We start from the raw sequence: 25365 nt of genomic DNA on the forward strand, positions 1-25365 counted from the left end.
TATGAAAAGGTATTGGCACACATCCAGGGCAGCAGAAGGTTTCTCATTGGGTGAAAACAGAAGTGCTCCTATAAGGCCCTGTAGCTTATATGTTTTAAGGTTTGATCACTTTATAAAATGATGACAAATAAGACACTTTGAATGCAATTTATTGTTTCCAAAAGAGCGGTACAATAAGTGTTACATAGCACTTTCAAATCTGTCTTGAGTGTGGTGTGTTTAGCAAGGTAATGCTGTTCACAGTATAAACAACTGACTGATACACCACTGGAACACAATAAAATCTCCCCTAACAGGATTACATTACGTACAATAAACAGTATTTAAAGATTACAACTTGTAAAATTAGCAATATACAAACAGGGCATAAAAGTTCAGAAATAGCTTATTGTTCAAAGTTTGGCTGTGACAGGCTGTTCATGCAGGAAGTAAAGTCAGGTTTCTATGAACCTCAAAATGCTCCAGAAATCAAACCACTGTAAGCTATAGATATTCTTCCATTAATTCAGGTACTTAAACTGAATTTAATACAAATAAACAAATTGACCGATTGGCATCTTCACTGGTATTTTGTCAAGATGACAATTCATGTTCTTTTTAAGCAAATCTCACATGCTGTGTTGTTAGAGGCATTGACCTGGGCCCGGTTTCCCAAAATGCACTAGGTTTCATTTAGCTGTAAGTGGCTAAGAAATCAATTTGATGCTGCCTGCCACACCGCTCATCTGTACGGAGGGCTGAGAGCCTCGAGCGAATGTTCTAACAGGTTTACTACAATGTATTTTATCACAGAGGCCTGTGAAATTTAGACTTTTTCAAAAGATGCTTTTGGTAAACTGGGTCCTGCTCTTGTCAGATCTGCTCTTCTGTCATAAAATAATTGTTTTTTCCAAAGTCGGCAAAGCTGAGGCTCAAGGTGTGCTTGTGTCAAATTGCATTCCCTCAGCATGAATGCATAATCTACCCTGACAAAGCTCTGCGAAGAGATCACCTCTGCAATTTATCACGTCAAGTCGTCTGTGTGAAGCACTGTAGGGCCAGGAAAGAGGGATTATCCATACAAATCAACGGATGGCTTTGCCATTTGCTCACAACAGAATAACACAATTACAGTGGTGCCATTGTAGATTCACACTTGTTTCTGTGACCATTTCACCCCAACCCACTTCCCTATTTACAACATTCAGATAACGTGATGAATACAGTACATTTGAAACAGTCCTTTAATGTATAAAAAAAAGAGCAACACTGGATTGACTTAATCTCAACATACAAACACAGTAAAAATACAAAGCATTAACAAACTTCATCAGTCATATATAGGCTTTATCCCCACCCCAACAGCAAACTGAAAACTCAGGAACAAATGCTTGATGTTAGATGAGTGTGAGATAAATCTGGGTATTCACATTGAAGATAGTTTTTGAAATTCCAATGTGTTGATTTGTTTTTCATGGTTCACCCAGATTGAAAATATTTAGATTCCCGATGCGTCCTCCTGAATACAAAAAGACTAACAAACTAGGATTTTGGTACTGATTATTTCCACAGATCAAGTTTTGTGTTGAGATACTACAGGTTTGGAATTGGCTGAGCCATAGTGTTCTGGTGTCTAAAATTAATTCTTATTCATAAAGCACAATGAATAAAAACTAAAACAAATGCATTTCCTGCACTGTGACGTTACACATGACATATTACCTAACGAAAAGGAAAACAGCTTCGGTGTATCATGGTGTTGCTGCCTTTTCTACAAGGAAAAATATAACAAGTTAAAAAAAAGATACATTTCACAGGCTCTGTGATAAAATACATTTGTAGTAAACCTGTTACAACGTTCACTCAAGGATTTTACAACCACTTGGGTCTCTCAGTCCTCTGTACAGATGAGTGGTGTGGCAGGAAACATCAAATTGCCATTTACAGCCAAATGAAACCTAGAGCAATAATTGAAGTGATATATCTTGTGGGTCCGTAATAACTTCAAACAGGCTGTCCACTTGTCTGTCTAGAAAAGGCACTCTGTGCGGGTTCGGACTCTACCGGATGCATCTGGTTTTCAGGGGGAATGGAAAGAGAGCCTGTGACGACACTTCCGTTTTCAGACGTTAACAAGCCGACACTCCATCTTAACTCCTCCTCCACATTTACAGGATTGGTTCAACAGTGCAGAAGAGAACCTCTCCTGACAGTTTCTTTTTCTCGTCAGGACCAGAAAGAGAGAAATGCCTGCTACGTTAGGTTAACAAAACCTAAAGATGAGCAGAGGAGTTTAAAAAAGGCCTTTTATCAGCTGGCATTGTGATAAGCCTGGTAAGCTAAAGGAATATAGATGTACTGTATGTTGTTTACATTTTATGTACTGCAGTGTATGATACAAATACGTAAATCTATATTGATTTCATATTATGCATAAGATTTTTTTCTCCCAAATCAATAGAAATATCATAGCAAAAATCTACACATGCTGTAGGCTCCATGTACAGTAATAATATCAAAAGAAAAATAACTCATATGAAATACAATATGGTACTACTTTATCCAATCGTAAACAGAACACAAAGTATGTGACGTTGGAAGATGGATCCCAAGTCCTATGTAACCCTAGTAACGTATTGTTATGTAATATGTAATCATATGTATGCATGTACAGTCATTCACACACTGTAAATATGTGTATGTATCTATGCCGGAGATAACAAAATGATCTATTCCAGCAAGATTTACTTGGGTGAATTTCAGTCTGTGGAGTGTACTGACAATTGGTTCCTATCTGCAGATATTAATGTGTTTCCTTTAGTAGATCAATGGGATCCAAATTCCACCGCCACCCAGCAACAACCTACATCTTTAGAGTGTAACAAAAGCTTATAAAATCTCAGATATCCACAAGTAACAGAGGGAAAAAAACACCCAAGACAGTTGAAATGGAAGATGACTCTGAGTTGATGGGTTATCTTGATCATGGAGGTTTAACTCAAAACAACATGATCTGATCTCATCTGATCTACTGTGCAAAGCAATCTCATATACATGTCCTAACGGACTCCAATACCAGGGTTCTAGAGGCTGTCTTGACTTCCTTGTTTTGACCTCCTCTTGAGCTTATTGGACAGTCAGACACTAACCCTCTTGTTTGATTGGCTAACCATTGTTAGTGATTACATAAGAGGCTTCGGGTTAATAAAAAAATGACTAACATTGTGGGAAGTCTGACTTGACTTCGCAGTAAACAAACCCCAAACAAGAAGCTTGAATAGTGTAAGAGTTAGTGTTTTGTTTCATCACGTTATCTCTGGATCCACAACTGACACATGAATCCTCATCTTTCGTGTTCCACGATGTGATAATATTGAGACAAGTTGGGAGAGAAGATAAAAGAAAAGGTGGATAACAAGTGAGCGGGAGAAGAAGGAGTGGAAGCAAGAGGATGTGAGAGAGAAGACATGGTGAAAATAGATTGGATGGATAGGAGATTGGGGGACGTATTGGCTGGGGTGGTTGTGTTTACCTACAAAACTACAATTCCCACAAAGCACTGTCCGTCACCGATCTCCCGTCCATCAATCCATTTTCATTCTGTCTTCTCTCTCACATCCTCTTGCTTCTGATGTCAGGGGTCATGCCTGGGGGCAAACGCTTGGCAGAGTCTGTACAGGTCGGTGAGCAGTCTGATGGGGTAGTTTGGGGCTATTCAGATTTATGGCAGTACAGGTCTTTAAGTGCTTTCAGTTCCTCTATCAGGGTTTTGTTCTGGTTTTCCAGCACAGCCACGCGGTTCTCCAGACACTTGACATACTCCTTCTTCTTCCTGCGACACTCGCGGGCCGCCTCTCTGTGTGGCACAACAAGGACCAAGACACAGTCAGGGAAACCTCTGGCTATTGGCTCAGTTAGTATGGGATGGTACACAGCATCTCTCTAGGATCTTGGTTACACTTTACTTAATGCAGACAGGTGTAGCGCTGTACTTGTAGCATGTATGAGCCCTTATAATGTTTGGCTAGATGAAGTTCCCAGTGGACCATAACCAAAGAGAACCTCACTCTGACTGTATGTCCTTACCTGTTCTTCATGAGTCTGACCTCTCTCTTGCGGGTAACTTCTACCTCTGGGCCCCCCTGGCCAGACAGGGCAGGGGAGGAAGCCATGACTACCCCAGAGGTGATGGTGCTGTTGGGGACCGTGCGGATCTGGTAGGCCTGCACATCTCCAGACGCAGCTGGGGAACAATGGCATGATCCAGGAGGTGAAATATGGAACCATCTGTTAGAAATCTACTACATTGCAGTTGCAATGGATTACTGATATACAGATGACCTGGCACCCAGGATAACTACTCATTATCTCTTTTAGATGAGCTCAAACTGATTCCATTCAAAGACACCGTTGTCTGTTTGTGAGTTCAAAGAGGTAAGGCCAGTGTCTGCACTACCACTCACCTTGCACTACCACCTGGTTGCTGGGCACCAGGATCTGCTGGCCGTCCGAGGTCTGGGCGTACTGCAGGATGGTGGTGCCCTGCTGGGCGGCCGCAGCGTTAGACATGGTCAGGGTCTGCAGTCCCTGGACCGCGTCTGTTCCGTTATTGGCCAACTGGATTGCACCGCCTTGGGTGATGGCGACTGAGAGAGGAGAGGGAGGGGGAGGGAGATATAGAAAGAAAGGAAGGGGGCGAGAGAGAATGCGAGAGAGAATGAGAGATATGAGAGAGAGTTTGTGAATAAGGTTGCAACATAAACAACTAAAGATCTTGCTTAAACTACCCTCTTACTGTAAATAAACTCTTTGTCAGTGACATTATTGAGTAAAAGAACGAAGGGTCAAAGGTGACGTACTGTACTGGCCACTGCTGGTCTGGTAGATAGGGCATGATGTGGGCATGGTAACCGTGGTGATGGCAGACGCTAGGTCCTCCTCTGACTTCTCTTCCTCAATCCTGGGAACCCCCGGGGTGTCACCTGATGACAAGTCATTCAGGATCTTTCTGTTAGGGTCAGAGGGTCAAGACGTTAGATAAAACGCACACTAACAGTCGTCACAGTGCAGCATTATCACGCAAACATCAAAGTGTACCTGTATGAGGGGCGTCGTGAGAGGATCTCTCTGCGTTTCTGAGAGTCAGTCACACTGTCCACTGACTCCTGGGAGTCTTCACTCTCTGCGATGTTGGAGATCTGAAACAGTTCAATCAGGTGTTAGTGCTGTGCAATAATGCTCCATCACAGTATGTTCTTCTTGTGTCCTGTTGTGGTGGTCAGAGTTGTACCCAGGGTGCAAAGTTGGTGTATCTAAGCTAAAGTTGTAGGTATATTTTTTTTATCTTAATGAGACAAACCTCTACAAATAAAAGGTTAGATGAGAAGGTCTACTCACCTGAACAGTCTGGACCTGTGGTGACTGTATGACCGAGGGCTGAGCAGCCTGGATTACCCCGTGAACCTGAACCGTCTGACCGTTGGGCAGCTGCACCAGGGTGACCGTAGGACCACTGGATGTGGCGTGGCCCGCTGCCATGGAAACCTGCAAAGCATAAACATAATCCTGCTGTCCAGGGGGGACACACCTATGACTAGAACCCCCGAGTCTCTCCTAGTATGGAAAAACTTGGGGTTTTCTGGGCCATACTACGTACGTTTATAAAATACATTATTTTGTGCCTGTATGGGTACAGTTGAATTCGGACGATTAAATACACCTTAGCCAAATACATTTAAACACAGTTTTTCACAATTCCTGACATTTAATCAGAGTAAACATTCCCTGTCAGTTAGGATCACCACTTTATTTTAAGAATGTGAAATGTCAGAATAAAAAGTAGAGAGAATGATTTATTTCTATCATCACATTCCCAGTGGGCCAGACATTTACATACACTTAATTAGTATTTGGTAGCATTGCCTTTAAATTGTTTAACTTGTGTCAAACGTTTAGGGTAGCCTTCCACAAGCTTCCTACAATAAGTTGAGTGAATTTTGGCCCATTCCTCCTGACAGCTGGAGTAACTGAGTCAGGTTTGTAGGCCTCCTTGCTCACACACGTTTTTTCAGTTCTGCCCACAAATTTTCTTTAGGATTGAGGTCAGGGCTTTGTGATGGCCACTCCAACACCTTGACTTTGTTGTCCTTAAGCCATATTGCCACAACTTTGGAAGTATGCTTGGGCTCATTGTCCATTTGGAAGACCCATTTGCGACCAAGCTTTAACTTCCTGACTGATGTCTTGAGATATTGCTTCAATATATCCACATAATTTTCCGTCCTCATGATGCCATCTATTTTGCGAAGTGCACCAGTCCCTCCTGCAGCAAAGCACCCCCACAACATGATGCTGCCAACACCGTGCTTCACGGTTGGGATGGTGTTCTTCGGCTTGCAAGCCTCCCCCTTTTTCCTCCAAACATAACGATGTTCATTATGGCCAAACAGATCTATTTTTGTTTCATCAGACCAGAGGACATTTCTCCAAGAAGTACGATCTTTGTCCACATGTGCAGTTGCAAACCGTAGTCTGGCTTTTTTTAATGGCGGTTTTGCAGCAGTGGCTTCTTCCTTGCTGAGCGGCCTATCAGATTATGTCGATATAGGACTCGTTTTAATGTGGTATTAGATACGTTTGTACCTGTTTCCTCCAGCATCTTCACAAGGTCCTTTGCTGTTGTTCTGGGATTGATTTGCACTTTTCCCACCAAAGTACGTTCATCTCTAGGAGACAGAACACGTCTCCTTCCTGAGCGGTATGCCGGCTGCGTGGTCCCATGGTGTTTATACTTGCGTACTATTTTTTGTACAGATGAACGTGGTACCTTCAGGCGTTTGGAAATTGCTCCCAAGGATGAACCAGACTTGTGGAGGGCTACAATTTTCTTTCTGAGGTCATGGCTGATTTCTTTAGATTTTCCCATGATGTCAAGCAAAGAAGTACTGCGTTTAAAGGTAGGCCTTGAAATACAGTCACACCTCCAATTGACTCAAATTATGTCAATTAGCCTATCAGAAGCTTCTAAAGCCATGACATCATTTCCTAGAATTTTCCAAGCTGTTTAAAAGCACAGTGAACTTAGTGCATGTAAACTTCTGACCCACTGGAATTGTGATACAGTGAAGTGTAATAATCTGTCTGTAAACAATTGTTGGAAAAATTACTTGTGTCATGCACAAAGTAGATGTCCTAACCGACTTGCCAAAACTATAGTTTGTTAACAAAAAATATGTGGAGTGGTTGAAAAACGAGTTTTAATTACTCCAACCTAAGTGTATGTAAACTTCCGACATCAACTGTACGAATTTCTTGTGTGTTTGAGAATGGAACGGTAGTGTGAGTGATGTAAGTTTGTACAGTATATTCTGTGACATCCTACTGTCTCGGCTTGGTCACCTGGCCATTTTACTGTCTCCTGCTTTCATTCCAGCCATTACAATGAGCCATCCCCCTATAGCTCCTCCCACCAGCCTCCTCTGGTAGGTGACCAGATTTCTAGTACTACAGGGTCATGCTGATTACCGTCTCTCTGTCAGTCATAGATCTCTGCCGTGTGTGTGGAGTGTCAGCACATACCCTATCAGTCAGTGAGTATGTAGTAGTGTGTAGCAGCAGTATGTGGTAGATGTAGCAGTGTGTGAAAGAGAGACAGGGAGGCAGTGTAGACTAACCTGTGAGTGGTAGTAGTGATGAGGTGCTGTACCAGTATGTGGCAGGGTACTAACCTGTGAGCGGTAGTAGTGATGAGGTGCTGTACCAGTATGTGGCAGGGTACTAACCTGTGAGCGGTAGTAGTGATGAGGTGCTGTACCAGTATGTGGCAGGGTACTAACCTGTGAGTGGTAGTAGTGATGAGGTGCTGTACCAGTATGTGGCAGGGTACTAACCTGTGAGTGGTAGTAGTGATGAGGTGCTGTACCAGTATGTGGCAGGGTACTAACCTGTGAGTGGTAGTAGTGATGAGGTGCTGTACCAGTATGTGGCAGGGTACTAACCTGTGAGTGGTAGTAGTGATGAGGTGCTGTACCAGTATGTGGCAGGGTACTAACCTGTGAGTGGTAGTAGTGATGAGGTGCTGTACCAGTATGTGGCAGGGTACTAACCTGTGAGTGGTAGTAGTGATGAGGTGCTGTACCAGTATGTGGCAGGGTACTAACCTGTGAGTGGTAGTAGTGATGAGGTGCTGTACCAGTATGTGGCAGGGTACTAACCTGTGAGTGGTAGTAGTGATGAGGTGCTGTACCAGTATGTGGCAGGGTACTAACCTGTGAGTGGTAGTAGTGATGAGGTGCTGTACCAGTATGTGGCAGGGTACTAACCTGTGAGTGGTAGTAGTGATGAGGTGCTGTACCAGTATGTGGCAGGGTACTAACCTGTGAGTGGTAGTAGTGATGAGGTGCTGTACCAGTATGTGGCAGGGTACTAACCTGTGAGTGGTAGTAGTGATGAGGTGCTGTACCAGTATGTGGCAGGGTACTAACCTGTGAGTGGTAGTAGTGATGAGGTGCTGTACCAGTATGTGGCAGGGTACTAACCTGTGAGTGGTAGTAGTGATGAGGTGCTGTACCAGTATGTGGCAGGGTACTAACCTGTGAGTGGTAGTAGTGATGAGGTGCTGTACCAGTATGTGGCAGGGTACTAACCTGTGAGTGGTAGTAGTGATGAGGTACTATACCAGCATGTGGCAGGGTACTAACCTGTGAGTGGTAGTAGTGATGAGGTGCTGTACCAGTATGTGGCAGGGTACTAACCTGTGAGTGGTAGTAGTGATGAGGTGCTGTACCAGTATGTGGCAGGGTACTAACCTGTGAGTGGGCGATCTGTTGGATGTCTGTCTCTGACACGGCTGTGTCTCCTCCCTGCTGAACCTCTGCTGCCGACTCCATGGTCATCGACTTAGCTGTTGGGGAAAAGGGGAGCGGAGTACAAGAGGGTTACAGAAGACTTTCTGATGCATATCTTGTTATGATCAACAAGGAGAAAATCACAGTAATGCTAATGATCCTTTCAGCTGGTTTTTATTGACAAAATGGTAGTAGCCTTACTGCTTAGTAGTATTTTCTACAAGTAAATATTCTGAAGACTTCAACACAACTGGTATTATCATGTAATAGCACATTGTGATAAATGCATGTCATTAATCTTCCTGTAGAGTTCATTAGTCAGTGGAAAGCTTCTCTCTGTCTGGTAGCCAAGTGTTTGTTTGTACACATCCATATAAAACTACGACCACAGATGTCCTTCCAGTTTTTATGAATAAAGTAGCTAATAACTGAAATAAGATGTGTATAATGAGCCTGTTTATAACTGACAAAGTTGTATATGACGTGTGTCACTTAAATGTCAACATGATAGCTTGTACCTCTCACAGATGTGACTGAGAGATCGAGTGAAGGTTAATATGGCACCGTCACAGACAGCGCTCATAGCTATTCCTGAGCTTTATCATAGTCTTCTACACTGAGTATACTTAAGCAATAAGGCCTGGGGGTGTGGTATATGGCCAATATACCATGACTACGGGCTGTTCTTAATCAAGACGCAACACAGAGGGCCTGGATACAGCCCTTAGCCATGATATATTGGTCATATACCACAAACCCTGAAGTGCCTTATTGCTATTATAAACTGGTTACCAGAGCAGTACAAATAAATGTTGTCTCATACTCAAGGTATATGATCTGATATATTCAATGACGGTCAGCCAATCAGCATTCAGGGCTCGACCCACACAGTTTATAAAAAAACATTAAGATGCTTTTCCCATGACACAGACTGACCAGGGGAATCCAGGTGAAAGCTATGATCCCTTGTTGAGGTCACTTGTTAAATCCACTTCAAATCAGTGTAGATGAATGAGAGGAGACAGATTAAATAAAACAGTGTTACGTCTTGAGACAATAGAGACATGGATTGTGCATGTGTGTGCCATTCAGAGGGTGAATGGGCAAGATACAGGATTTTGAAGTACCATGCTGCTGGGTTTTTCACGCTCAACTGTTGCCCATGTGTGTATCAAGAATTGTCCACCACCCAAATGACATCCAGGCAACTTGACACAACATGGGCCAGCATCCCTGTGGAATGCTTTCGACACAGGGATATATATGTATATCTATATTAGGAAGTTGTGCTTCATGTTTTGTACACTCAGTGTATATACTGTAAATATACAGTATGTGTAAGTGAGGGAGTGAGGGCAACCCTTTGACAATGTCATTTATTTTAGGAATGTCCTGAGACAACCACTGGAAAACTGATGCCATGATTACAAAGAAAAAACCTTCCATTCTGGCTGAGGAATACCTTAGAGACCAACACTGTAGTGGAGTGAGGAAGTGGACAATTTCTGGGTTATAAACACATGAGTGCATCACACTTACAGGTCTTCGCAGATCCACCTATACCCGAGAGGGTTCGGATCAAGAATTCTAAATAATGTCACGGGCCTGGGTCTGATGTGATTGTCATGGGTCTCGGGTATGTGTAATTTCAAATTACTTGTTCGGAAGTACCAATATAGATCCAAACGTGACTGCTGCAGTAGAGATGGAAAGAGAACAATGGTATAATTTATGCTCCTGCTCTTTGCTTTTCATGAGAGTGGCACGTGTAGCTTGTTGTTGTTATTGGCCAATCATAGGTCATCAAAGCAGCAATAGGCTACAGTCATAGAGGCTCGCACCATGTTAAAGGAGAAGGACAGCCTACAATGACCAAGAGCCAACAGGTAGGCTGCTACTTAATATTCTGAATGGAGTTGTTGTTGTTTGTAACTGTAGGATAAGAAAGTGCATGCAGCCTCAGTTAGCCCAAAACAAATGACTTTTCTACTGCTTCCCTCCCTCCTAGCTATCTAGCTAGCTTATCTAACTTTTCTACTGCTTCCCTCCCTCCTAGCTATCTAGCGAGCTTATCTAACTTTTCTACTGCTTCCCTCCCTCCTAGCTATCTAGCTAGCTTATCTAACTTTTCTACTGCTTCCCTCCCTCCTAGCTATCTAGCTAGCTTATCTAACTTTTCTACTGCTTCCCTCCCTCCTAGCTATCTAGCTAGCTGATCTAACTTTTCTACTGCTTCCCTCCCTCCTAGCTATCGAGCTAGCTTATCTAACTTTTCCCAGTTTGATGCAGTCAGGAAAGATTGGATTGGGTCTGGATCTAACCAGGTCTATATGGAACGGGTCTAGTTGTCCTCGGGTCCATTCAGAACGTGTCTATATATACACAACAAAAAAATATGCATATTGGGTCCGGTTGGGAAAGACACAGGTCGATTTCAAAACGGGTTCAACTTGTTGGACCTGTGAAGACCACTACATCTCTCACACACACACGCACACAAACACGCTCCCTGGAGAAGTCATTCATTTCATTGTGTCCCTTTCCTCCCTGCAGCTAGTGTGTGTCTGGGCAGCTGACATTTCCCCACAGTCCTCTGGGGCACCTTGTTCAGCAGAAGGCCTGTAGATCCACCTAATGGCTACATCTGAAATGACACCCTATCCCCTATACAGTGCACTACTTTTGACCAGGGCCCCATAAGGATCATAGGGCTCTGGTCAAACATAGTGTGCCATTATTTATGCATCCCAATGTCTTCCTTTTCTGAACTTTTAGGCTTCAAAATGTTCACCAATAGGCAAGCTGCTGCTCGACTCCACGAGTCTGACCGACTCAGATACTTGGCAGGCATGCGCACTGCGAGAAACCCAATAATTAACATGTCATGCATTAGCTTTGTCCCCTACAGGCTGTTTCTTCCCCTGCTTTCCAAAACCCTTTTCTCCTTCTCTACCACTGTCTTGTCAACATACCATGCATTGGCTTTGTCCCCTACAGGCCGTCTCTACCCCTGCTTTCCAAAACCCTTTTCTCCTTCTCTACCACTGTCTTGTCAACATACCATGCATTGGCTTTGTCCCCTACAGGCTGTCTCTTCCCCTGCTTTCCAAAACCCTTTTCCCCCTTCTCTACCACTGTCTTGTCAACATACCATGCATTGGCTTTGTCCCCTACAGGCCGTCTCTTCCCCTGCTTTCCAAAACCCTTTTCCCCCTTCTCTACCACTGTCTTGTCAACATACCATGCATTGGCTTTGTCTCCTACAGGCCGTCTCTACCCCTGCTTTCCAAAACCCTTTTCTCCTTCTCTACCACTGTCTTGTCAACATACCATGCATTGGCTTTGTCCCCTACAGGCCGTCTCTACCCCTGCTTTCCAAAACCCTTTTCTCATTCTCTACCACTGTCTTGTCAACATACCATGCATTGGCTTTGTCCCCTACAGGCCGTCTCTTCCCCTGCTTTCCAAAACCCTTTTCTCCTTCTCTACCACTGTCTTGTCAACATGCTATGTCTCCAGACTAGTCAGAGAAATGATTCACCACACGACACGACTGATGTGTTGTGACTTGTTGTGCTGCCAGTCTGGTTTGCCATCCCAACAGAGCTAGTTCTGTCAGAGAATTCCATGTTGTAAATCCACCTACTGCCAGTGAGCGTTGGTTGGCTGTTAGACATGGAAGTCTGGTTGTGGAGAGAGGGCCAGCAGCCACAAGCCCTTCTCTTCAGTGGTAAAGAAAGGTAATGGAAGAGGTGCCAGGTACCGACACAGGAAGAGAAACAGCCAATGTCACTCACTCTGCCTTGTAAATCAAGTAGGCCAGCTGAAAAGTCAAAAAATTGCTATTTTGTAAAAATTGCTATACTGCTAAATGTATGAAAACAAAAATGTGCTTTTTGGTCTTAATTTAAAGTTAGGCATTAGGGTTAGTAGTGTGGTTAAAGTTAGGCATTAGGGTTAGTAGTGTGGTTAAAGTTAGGCATTAGGGTTAGTAGTGTGGTTAAAGTTAGGCATTAGGGTTAGTAGTGTGGTTAAAGTTAGGCATTAGGGTTAGTAGTGTGGTTAAAGTTAGGCATTAGGGTTAGTAGTGTGGTTAAAGTTAGGCATTAGGGTTAGTAGTGTGGTTTATCTTAGGTTTAAAATCAGATTTGATGACTTTGTGGCTGTGCTAGCTATGAGCTGGCTCCAGAACAAGATTCATGACGAAAAATGGTAACCTGCTAGAAGATATGTAGGTGCAAGTCGGACAATTTTTATTCCCATAATGCAACACAATTGAAAAGTGGACTTGACAAAAGTGATCCTCTCGAAAGGGCACATTCAGTAGTGATGGGAAGTACGGCTCTTATTATTGACTTGGATCTTTTAGACTCTTTCAGTCAAAATATTTAGACTCATTTGGTTAATTTGATTCAGTAATGCCCAGAACACGCTGGATCCCCTATCGGCGAACGATGAACTAAAAACTCAAAATAATCATGATTCCTCAAGCCTCTCGTTCACCATATTGGAGCTCTCATCTTTATGGGATCTGACATCTGTGAGTGAAACGTATAAAACTGTGAGTGAAACTGTGATTGCTAAGCATACAAATAAGGTTATTTTTTTAGACATTTGAAACGAAGTCTAGGTGTGGCCGCCACCGGAATAGATTATGAACGGAATGCAATTTTTTTTGACTGCCCCAGGAGAGAGATTTGCCCAATAAGCTATCATTTGCGAACTGCAGTAGCCATCCAACGATTCATTCGAGTTTGAGTGTTGAGCAGAGGCAGGCTATGCATGTTTTGGTTCTACAAAGCTGTGTCCATTGACAACATTCAATAATCAATTGACTGCATTCACTCTTGCACCGTGTGATCATTTATCAGCTCTAAACATGCATTTTCCCTCTCTATGCTGCCTGCAGCATGATCTATTTCTTTGCGCGCACATGACAGACAGTTGGTGGTCAGAGCAGATGCTGAGCCCAATGATTTAAATATACACACTAGATTACTAATTAGGGGTGCTGTGTTGAAGCCACAATGCCTCCATCTTGGCACTCCCCCACCATCGTGTTGAAGCCACAATGCCTCCATCTTGGAACTCCCACACCATTGTGTTGAAGCCACCATGCCTCCATCTTGGAACTCCCACACCATCGTGTTGAAGCCACAATGCCTCCAGCTTGGCTCTCCCCACCAGCCACAACTCCATCTTGGCACTCCCCCACCATCGTGTTGAAGCCACAATGCCTCCAGCTTGGCTCTCCCACACCATTGTGTTGAAGCCACCATGCCTCCATCTTGGAACTCCCACACCATTGTGTTGAAGCCACCATGCCTCCAGCTTGGCTCTCCCACACCATTGTGTTGAAGCCACCATGCCTCCATCTTGGAACTCCCACACCATTGTGTTGAAGCCACCATGCCTCCAGCTTGGAACTCCCACACCATCGTGTTGAAGCCACAAGCTTGGAACTCCCACACCATCGTGTTGAAGCCACAATGCCTCCATCTTGGAACTCCCACACCATCGTGTTGAAGCCACAATGCCTCCATCTTGGAACTCCCACACCATTGTGTTGAAGCCACCATGCCTCCAGCTTGGAACTCCCACACCATTGTGTTGAAGCCACCATGCCTCCAGCTTGGCTCTCCCACACCATTGTAAAAAATATTTGGGAAACTATAGAAATGTCTACATTCATTTTTGCCAGATGTATTCTATTATAGATACCTTAATGCATATTTCTAAAAACATCTTAGATGACTAATGTTACTGTCTCCTCTACAACAACAACAAAAATACTTCAAGTGCATTTGGAAAGTATTCAGACCCCTTGACCTTTTTCCACATGTGGTTGGTTACGTTACAGCCTCATTCTAAAATGGATTAAATAGTTTTCCTCCCCCCTCGTCAATCTACACACAACACCCCATAATGACAAAGCAAAAACTGTTTTTTAAAATTTTCCCTTGCAGAATTTATAACAAATAAAACGGAAATATTACATTTACGTAAGTATTCAGACCCTTTACTCAGTACTTTATTGAAGCACTTTTTGCAGTGATTACAACCTTGAGTCTTCTTGAGTATGATTCTACACGCTTGGCACCAGTGCTGTAAAGTAATTATGTAAAAATACTAAAGTACTACTTATGTCGTTTTTTGGGTTTTTTGACAACTTTTACTTCACTACATTCCCAAAGAAAATAATGTACTTTTTACTCCATACATTTTCTCTGACACCCAAAAGTACTCGTTACATTTTGAATGCTTAGCAGGACAGGATAATTATCTAATTCACACACTTATCAAGAGAACCTCCCTGGTCATCCCTACTGCCTCTGATCTGGAGGACTCACTAAGCACATGCTTTGTTTGTCAATGATGGTGTTGGTCTCCCAGTCCCCTGCCACTAAAAAACATCCCCACAGCATGATGCTGCCACCACCATGCTTCACAGTAGGGATGGTACCAGGTTTCCTCCAATCTTGGTTTCATCAGACCAGAGAATGTTGTTTCGCATGGTCTGAGAGTCTTTTGGCAAACTACAAGCGGCTGTCATATGCCTTTTACTGAGGAGTGGCCTCCGTCCGGACCTCATGGCTTGGTTTTTGCTCTGACATGCACTGTGGCACCTTATATAGACACGTGGTTGCCTTTCCATATCATTTGAATTTACCACAGGTGGACTCCAATCAAGTTGTAGAAACAAGGATGATCAATGTAAACAGCAGCTAAGCTTTGATTTTCATAGCAAACAGTCTGAATACTTATGTAAATAAGGTATTTCTGTTTTTTTGCAAACATTTCTAAAAACCTGTTTTTGCTTTGTCATTATGGGGTATTGTGTGTAGATTGATGAAGAAAAACATATTGAATCCATTTTAGAGTAAGGCTGTAACGTAACAAAATGTGGAAAAGGGGAATGGTTCTGAATGCACCGTAACTTTGTCCTCATTTAACTGAAATAGTGTAGAATTCCATGTATTCCTATAGACGGGTTGGTTGTTTAGCAACAAAACTGAGGTGTGCGCAACTATGGGGCAAAACAGACTGTGGTCGGCTTAGATTGTTGACAACATGTAAACTATATTTTGCATCCAATGTTTATTGAAAACATAAATAAACTTGCACAATGGGCACCTGCTGTGATTGTTATAGCAAATTGTAGCCATATTAGCATTAACATGGAATCAGTGAAAACACCTCTAAACAAGACATCAAGAACAAGATGAAACTGGTCACTTACGATTCACCACATGACAGTTCCTTGTAATTGTTGGTAGCTACCTGGCCATCCGGAATGACAACAACTCACAGACTTCTGCCCTATTGAAGCGCGCACATGGTTTTCCCAACATTGTCAGCTAATCCATCTAGGAGGAGTGCAAATATGGCTGACCCGTGAAGAGGTAGAGGTAAAGATTTTTATAACTAACCCAAGATAGACCAGACAGAGCCTGTCGTTTCCAATGGGAGGAAACTAATTATATTGGGCAGAACAAGCAAGGAGGTGGGTGGGGCCAAACACAAGCTAGTGAGATGCTATTGGTTGTATCATTTATTTGTATATTTCCGTTATAGCTGTGAAGTGCGTGTTTTTTACTGCACAACTACCGTACATTGAGCTATTATACGGCACAAGTTCTGACTTCTGTTTTGAAGCCCGAGGATGAGTCTTAGTCGAATATAACTGCTAGTTTTACACAAATAATGGTACATTTTCAGTTAGAAAACTGACGATTGTTTATTTTGGATTAAAAGTATTGACGATTGTTTATTTTGGATTAAAAGTATTGACAGCTTGATGGGTGTACTGTTGCTTATTTTAATGGGGTTAACTGCCTTGTTCAGGGGCAGGTGATATGGCAAAATATTATATCACAGTATTTTTTTATTTTTAAATTGGGCGTATTTTTACTGTCAGTTCTACATTTGAGATTGGCCACTAGGTAGACTTCCCATGCCTTGTTGGACAGCTTGTTAAGTTGGAGAGAAGGGCCCCACACCATTGTGTTGATCCCAGGGTGCTTTATGAGTAGTCAGTGATCCCAGGGTGCTTTATGAGTAGTGAGTGATCCCAGGGTGCTTTATGAGTAGTGAGTGATCCCAGGGTGCTTTATGAGTAGTGAGTGATCCCAGGGTGCTTTATGAGTAGTGAGTGATCCCAGGGTGCTTTATGAGTAGTGAGTGATCCCAGGGTGCTTTATGAGTAGTGAGTGATCCCAGGGTGCTTTATGAGTAGTGAGTGATCCCAGGGTGCTTTATGAGTAGTGAGTGATCCCAGGGTGGCAACACATACATTCTAAGTGATTTCAATGAGTCTTTCTCCATTCTGATGGTTTTATACTGTTCAATTCAACCAAAACCAATTTCAGCACCTTTAGAATTTCTTCATTTCCTGCACTCAATTGCAGTGGTGGGAAAAGTATCCAATTGTCATACTTGAGTAAAAGTAAAGGTGCCTTAATAGAAAATGACTCAAGTGAAAGTCAGTTAAATAAAATACTACTTGAGTAAAAGTAAAAAGTTGGTGTTTTTAAATGTACTTAAGTATCAAAAGTAAAAGAATAAATAATTTCAAATTCCTTACATTAAGCTAACCAGATGGCCACAATTTTCTTGTTTTGTATTTAAGGATAGCCAGAGGCATTCTCCAACACTCAGACATCATTTACAAACAAAGCATTTGTGTTTAGTGATTCCGTCAGATCAGAGGCAGTAGATGACCAGGGATGTCCTCTTGACAAGTGCGTGAATTAGACAATTTTCCTGTCCTTCTAAGCATTCAAAATGTAACGGAGTACTTTTAGGTGTCAGGGAAAATGTATGGAGTAAAAAGTACAGTATTTTCTTTAGGAATGTAGGAAAGTAAAAGTTGTCAAAAAAATAATAATTGTAAAGTAAAGCACAGATACCAACAAACAAAATGACGTTAGTACTTGAAATAATTTTTACTTAAGTACTTTACACCACTGCTCATTTGAGATCATTTCCACACTGCCACGTAGGGCTGCACGATATGGGAAAATCATCTAGGACTTCTTTTTAACCAAATGTTGCAAACGCGATTTGACTTGCGAATTCGAGCAAAACTGTTGGAATCATGGAAATAGAATGACTATTCTAATTCTATATTTAGAATATAATAGTGGGCACTTTGAATACAGTGTTTGAGATGACAACGAATTAAAATGCCAGGGAAGAGTTACTGTGACAGGGTAGGAACTAAAGTGTTGATAAGTGTTTCCTAGGGGACCCTATAAGCTTTGGCGACATTGCATGTTCTCTCTTAGCTACTTCTTGCTTTGCATATTCCTCTTTGATTTAGAAGATACTGTTGCACAAACAACATACTGATTAGGTCTACACCATCATTGGCATTATCATGCTGTATTAGCTAGCTACGTTTGCTCTTACTCAGTACATTTATTAGCTAGCTAGCTATTACCATTAGCAGCAAACAATTAGCGTCTCACAAGATTTAGGGCAACGTGCTAAGAAAAGACAAACTAGCTGTTTGCTGATGTAAGAAACACAAACTAATAGTGTCACTATAGAACACTAGTTGATTTATATTAAGAAGCAAAGAGAAAACAGCATTGCTGTCATCAACACTGTTGCATGTGCTGCATTGACCATGATGGGTTGTTCGAGAACGAGTCGGCTCTAAGAAGGTGAAGGTGAACGTTGAGAGCCGGCTCGCATATCAGAAGAGCCGAATCTATTTATTAAAGTATTACAAAATTAAGATATGAATAATCAAAAGATTTAAATTCATAGAATTAACTAATTTAAAGAACGAAAAAAAAAAATATATATAGGCTTAAATGCTCAAGCTCACACACATCCGTTCTGACTGTCTGCTCAGACTAACAGCCTCACCTGTTGTTCCTGTCAGACACCCAGTGTCAACCAATGAACCAAAGATGGGCAAGGGAGAGCCAAGCAAACTCACTCACAGTCACACACTTAGCAGCCGAGGCGAGAAAGGACAGCTGTGAAAAAAAACAGCTGGAAAATGAGTCGGAAGCACAGTAGCATTTGGATGCATTTAAAAAATGTAGACAATGTTAGAGCACAGTGTAGAATTTGCCAAAACATGGACTAGTTTATGCCAAAGCCTATGTCTGTAGCAAAACAAGGCCAAATTGATACTGCATTGGCTAACATGATTGCCACCGATTTCCAGCCATTTTCGATCGTGGAGGACAGAGGATTCAGAAATTATAGCAATACTCTAAATCCAATGTACACAATTATAAGCAGGAAAACCCTTTCAAAATCACTTATTCCACAGCTGTACGAGAGCACACAGGCTTCAGGGCGGGAAAGAGTCCAAAAAGCTACTGCAGTTTGCCTTATTACTGACTGCTGGACATCAAGGGTAATAGTGTCACAGGTCGGTTACATATCACTTCATTGAAGATTTTTCTAGCTGTCTTCTGGACTGCTTTGAGTTCAGCTTCAGACACACCTCAGAGAACTTGGCAGAGGAACTGTTGAGGGTGGCCAGAGAATGGCAAGTAGATGGAAAAGTGGTCTGTTGTGTTAGCGACAATGCAGCGAACATAACCAAAGCTATGAACATTTTTAAATGGACCCATCATCCATGTCTTGCCCACACAATCAACCTGATTGCAAGAGATGCTCTGAAGGTGATGAAGCCCACTGTGGACAAAGTGAAAGCAGCTGTGGAATACTTTCACAGGAGCACAGTAGGTGCTGAAAAACTAAAGTCTACACAACACCAGATGGGGATGCCTGAGCTGAGGCCTTAACAAGACTGCACTACAAGGTGGAATTCAACATTTTATAAGTTGAAGCAGTTTCTTGAGTCAAAGGATGCTAATCTCTGGATAAGAGCGTCTGCTAAATGACTTAAATGTAAATGTAATCATTCCCTGGACATTGCACCTGTTGATGTTCTGACCCAAGAGGAATGGGAGGTGGTGGAGGAGGTGTGCAGAGTCCTGGAACCTTTTGAGCAGGTCACTGTGAAGATTAGTGAAGTGGTACAGTAAGCAGCTATTACTACATCATTATTTAATACAGTATTTTATATGTATATGAGCAGTAGATGAGAATGTAGTATCAGTAGACAAAACATGAACTAATAAGTTACTGTTCTCTTTTCAGCAATGTGACAGCTTCAAAAATGATACTCCTGTGTAAGGGTCTGCAGCGAATCACAGCCAGCCGCCAGAGAGAAGCAAATGCAACCACGTGTGACATAGAGTTGATGGATACCCTATGTTCATCAATGGACAGAAAGTTCCACACAATGGAATATAATCATGTGCCATCAGAAACCGCTGCACTTGACCCCAGGTTTAAGAAGCTAGCCTTCAGTGATGCCAGAGCGATTGATGAGGCTCTTCAAAGAATAACCTCAGCAGCAGGGTTGAACAGCCCCAGCAGTCAGCTGGCTCAGGCACCAGGAAGAAGAGGGATCAGATGGAGCAGAAGCACCAGCAGTAGTGCCACAAACGTCTGCTGTTTGACGAGAGAGCAACTGGAGATGCAGCTTGAAGGAATCCCTCAGTAGATGCCATAATGGAGGTCTGATCCTATTTGGAGGAGCCAGATCCTATGAGCTGGTGAAAGAACAAGGCCTCTGTCTACCCATGGATTACTAAAGTCATGACAGGGAGACTCTGCATAGTGGCCACATCCGTTCCCTCTGAGAGGGTCTTCTCGAAAACGGGACAAATAACTAATGAGAGAAGAAACCGCATCAGCCCCTCGAAAGTGAATCTCTTATAAAAGAAAAATCTGGTCAGCATTGCTGTGTGCTGCTGGTTATAACATGGCAATAAAGAAGAAAGAGAAGAAGGACCAGTTTAATGTTTTCAGTGGGATGCTGCAGTTCTGCACATTATTTATTTTTTCTTTGATATGGTGCAATATTCTATTATGTTGTTCGGATTGTATTCGATTTGAATGGTTAGATTTATATGCACTTTTTTATATACATTAAAAAGTTATACTTTAAATTTCTAACTAAATACATTGTGGTTAAGGTAGAGTATGATTTAATTTAATAATTTCATTATAATTATTTTAACACCAATCATAGTCAAACTATCGCAAACTGTTTTTACTTGAAAAAAATACATTTTTTTTTCTTTCTAAAGAGCCGTTTGGGAGCAAAAGAGCCGGCTCTTTTGGGTGAGCTGAGCCGAACGAGCCGGCTCACTGAAAAGAGCCGGAATGCCTATCACTACCATGCAGACTGAACACTAGTCTCGTTCTTTCGAGGAACATCAAATGCGCTCCTTGAGTGACAGGGGGCGTGGCTAGGTCTGTGTTGAAAGTGGCGCAGAGAGAAAGAGATGACTTAAGTTGCGAAGTAAACTATAAAAATGGACATTGCACATGGCGTCTCACATTTAACAAAGCAAACATTCAAATACCGGTATAGAAGGTAAAGTAAATACCCAAATCGGTCCCTGCATAAATACTGGTATAAAATAAAATACGATATACTGGCCCTTCCTATCAGAACGAGACATTTTTACCTTGTCAGCTTGTGGATTTGATCCTGCAACCTTACGGTTGGTTACTGGCCCAACACTCAAACCACTAGGCTACCTGCCGCCTCATGACCTTTCCATTGACAGTAGACTATGTATCAACGTGACATCTACACGGTTATCAGTATTAGTTATTTCTTGTGTAGGCTGCTATCCTTCTTGAAGTAAAATCACGCGAGAGAAAAAAAATATGGCCAAGTTAGCAACCAGCAGCAACACAACCTTGATACCCAGCAGGCATGGCTCCCGAGTGGCGCAGCGGTCAAAGGCACGGCATCTCAGTGGTAGAGGCGCCACTACAGACCTTGGTTCGAATCCAGGCTCTATTACAACCATAAGGTGGCGCACAATTGGCCCAGCGTCGTTCGGGTTAGGCTGTCATTGAAAATACGAATTTGTCACTTGAATAGTTAAATATAGATAGTTAGATATATATATATAGAAGGCTGCAGGAATCACTTCAAGTAAACTGGCACGTCGATACAGCACTGGTCGCCTGCCTATAGTCTCGTAGCGCAGCCCAATCAGCCATGCAAAACGGTCAGGAGTGGCAACAAATCTGCCTAATTAGATGATTTGTTTTTCATACACCCACTCCGGCCGCCATATTGGACTGCAGCTACCCCATGCTTGGCCTCTCAATGGCCAACACATAGCATCAGCAATCCTGGGTTTATATACATAACTGACTGAGACGGAGGAGCGCGTAATTGTGCTGTTCAATTCAAAGCGGCCAGCAGGTCAAACGAACGACTAAAACGAACGAGTCACTCTGAAAAACGAAGCATATCTCTCAAGTCAGGAAAAAGTCGTTCATGAAGAACGAACCGTCCACGAACTGCACATCACTAGCAATCAGTAGATTAGAAAATAGGCTAAACTCAATGACAAGGCAGAGAGCCACATGGAGAGTGGGTCCGACGCCTCTGTGTGACATACAATACAGGTTACCATTGGTTTTACCTTTAGTTCAAGATCATTTAGGTCAACTTTTGGGAGCAATATGAAACAATATAATTCTGTATAATAAGTAAATATCCCCCCAAAAAAACTGCAAAAAAACCCAGTGGCCTGTGTTTGAGGTTTCGACTAGACTACACTTGCTTAAGATTGTTTTGGCAAACAAAACGACTAGAAACAAATAGACCAGTATGACGGGCCATATTATTGTAGGGACATATTGTAGCGACCCAGGCATTTAGACACATAAACCACATCCAAATCTGGGCTCGTATCTCGGTTAATTTATTTTAGACAAGCAACAACGCTCCTCCCCCCCAAAATAGTTGATTTAACTAGAGGACAAAACCAAAAATACAAAAATGTCAATTTCATATTATGGAGCCGATACATAATCTTGCACTTTAAGAATTGAAGTTCAAGAATACCCTGATTTTTCGTAACAAACATTATATAGCAGTAGAGTTTGCTTTAACCCCTACATTGTAGGCTACATGCAATCTAGACAGCTACCTTTTCATTGCTATTCTACAGGCTAACCTGCTGGGCAAGACCAAATACGCGCAAATTAGCCTTCAATCTTTATAGGGACAGACTATGATTTCATGACAGGGCGAATTTGCTTGTAAAATCGCATCACATAATATGCAGTCCAAACAAGCAACGTCCCACTCGATCCTGCTGGCGGGCTAGCCTACTCCTCATTCCCTGTCTTTTTCCAGGCTACTCGCCGCCGCAGCAGCCTCCCCTCCCTCCATGTCTGCATGACTGCCTGTAGTAACAAGCCCGCCGCCATGATCTCTTTGTCCCTCCGGGCCGAACCCGGACAGGTTATATGTTATTTGGGACGCGCCTTGTCTCTCTTCCTCCCGGACACTAGTCTTCTCTTACCGATACAGACTCCCTCCGTCACTCCCGGGCCCTCGGAGCTCCACTTTTATTCAGGCCGACACGTAAGAGACCGCGTCAGGCTACACCTCCGTCGCGTCACCGAGAACAACAACAGAGAACGAGAGGGAGGAAAATCAAATCGTCAGCGGCACAATCGAGAACAACCGAATGATGAGCGGAACAAGCCGAATGGCTGACGGAGTTAACCGAAGGGATCCCGAAAGTGAGCGGAAAATAACGAACATTTAGGCTAGACACGTTGCACGCAAACGCTGTCCAACTTGTAATCTTTCGGTTACAATGTAGCATATCTTTTTTTTTTTTTTACATTTCGGGAGGTTACTCTGTAGCTACTAGTTGGCACCCGCCAAGTACAATTGTTAGGTTGTGGTTTGTATTTATTATTGATCTTAACTAAATAAAATTAAAAAACACAAGACTAATAATTGCTACCATTGACAGTGTAGGAACAGGGGTGTAGTGGTACCTGGAGCACAGGTACCACTACTTTTTTCTATTTGAGAATACATGGAGCTGGTTAAACTATTTCTGGAAAATTAATAAGGATAAATTCTAAATACATTGTTTAATTACCACTAACATTCAATGAAAAACAAAAGACAAACCAAATAAATATGTATAGCAGCCTAGATGTAACAGGCTTCCTCCTCTTCGTCTGAGTAGTAAGGAGCGGACCAAAGTGTTCATGATGTAATCTTTAAATGAAAACCAACACAGTACCGTGTGGACCAAACACCCTCAAACCAACACAGTACCGTGTGGACCAAACACCCTCAAACCAACACAGTACCGTGTGGACCAAACACCCTCAAACCAACACAGTACCGTGTGGACCAAACACCCACAAACCAACACAGTACCGTGTGGACCAAACACCCTCAAACCAACACAGTACCGTGTGGACCAAACACCCTCAAACCAACACAGTACCGTGTGGACCAAACACCCTCAAACCAACACAGTACCGTGTGGACCAAACACCCACAAACCAACACAGTACCGTGTGGACCAAACACCCTCAAACCAACACAGTACCGTGTGGACCAAACACCCTCAAACCAACACAGTACCGTGTGGACCAAACACCCTCAAACCAACACAGTACCGTGTGGACCAAACACCCTCAAACCAACACAGTACCGTGTGGACCAAACACCCTCAAACCAACACAGTACCGTGTGGCCCAAACACCCTCAAACCAACACAGTACCGTGTGGACCAAACACCCTCAAACCAAAAGTGAAACCAGGCTACCTAAGTATGATTCTCAATCAGAGACAACTAACGACACCTGCCTCTGATTGAGAACCATACTAGGCTGAACACAAAAACCAACATAGAAAAACAAACATAGACTGCCCACCCCAACTCACGCCCTGACCATACTAAAACAAAGAATAAAATAACAGAACTATGGTCAGAATGTGACACTAGAGGTAAGTAAATTAGGATTTTGTCCCTGTCTTTTCTCTGGTGGCGAGAATAATGAAAGACTGTAGGCTACATGTGTGCTCGTTTAGTAAAGAATGATTCGTTAGCATTTTACATTAGAGAACGAAATATAATAGCATAGTAGGCCTATAATGTTATCGTTACACCAAAAATAATTCCTGAGTAGGATGTCAGGTGTTGTTCCTGTCATGTTTGACGGCCATTTGAGAGCCATGCATGCTGTCTTTACAATTGTCTGAGGTGTGGTTTTGGAGCTGGTGAGGGGGGTATTAATCTATTAATGTACATATAGGTACACAAATAATGGTTGGTGTTACTGTTTCTTTTCTTAATGTCACTTCAAATGTGTGAAATAACTGTCAAGACAGCAAGAGGGCGGTATAAAACCACTATATTTGAGATTGCCTGGTTACTGACAACATACTTTCTGTCCAGGTGGGGGCAGCATATCACAGTGTACAGGATAAGGACCCGTGGTTTCCAGTCTCAACCTCCTGCTGCCTGTTCAAGAGGGTTGATGTGGCTTCTGCCATGGATCTGTGAGTTTATCAAGGCAATTCTTTTTATAATCCTCCAGATGCTTGTTTCTACGTGTTTTATCTGTGTAATACTGCTTTACGGATACAAGACATAAAAAACTGCTTTTTATTGTGACATGAAACACATTGTTTGGGGAATTGACCCTGCCT

The 25365-nt window shown here is 42.6% G+C and overlaps 1 protein-coding gene across 5 annotated transcripts; it reads right to left on the reverse strand.

Moving 5' to 3' along the window:
• Positions 1-133: 133 nt before the first annotated feature.
• On the reverse strand, positions 134-24430 carry LOC118386371 (cyclic AMP-responsive element-binding protein 1-like). 5 transcript variants are annotated; one of them, XM_035774078.2, is made up of 8 exons: positions 23830-24430; positions 8787-8881; positions 5377-5547; positions 5077-5177; positions 4839-4987; positions 4443-4625; positions 4066-4222; positions 134-3835 (listed from the first exon to the last, which is right to left on the reverse strand). In XM_035774078.2, exons 1-8 carry the CDS (start codon positions 23909-23911, stop codon positions 3691-3693), a joined length of 1083 nt encoding a protein of 360 aa, XP_035629971.1. In that variant the 5' UTR covers positions 23912-24430; the 3' UTR covers positions 134-3690. The 5 variants fall into 5 exon arrangements, with proteins under 5 accessions (XP_035629971.1, XP_035629972.1, XP_035629975.1 ...); XM_035774079.2 differs by having other exon boundaries at positions 5377-5523; positions 23830-24427; XM_035774082.1 differs by lacking the exon at positions 23830-24430 and adding an exon at positions 23204-23347 and having other exon boundaries at positions 5377-5523.
• Positions 24431-25365: the final 935 nt, after the last annotated feature.

Source organism: Oncorhynchus keta, chromosome 7 (genome assembly GCF_023373465.1).
Source record: "Oncorhynchus keta strain PuntledgeMale-10-30-2019 chromosome 7, Oket_V2, whole genome shotgun sequence".
Lineage (NCBI taxonomy): Eukaryota > Metazoa > Chordata > Actinopteri > Salmoniformes > Salmonidae > Oncorhynchus > Oncorhynchus keta.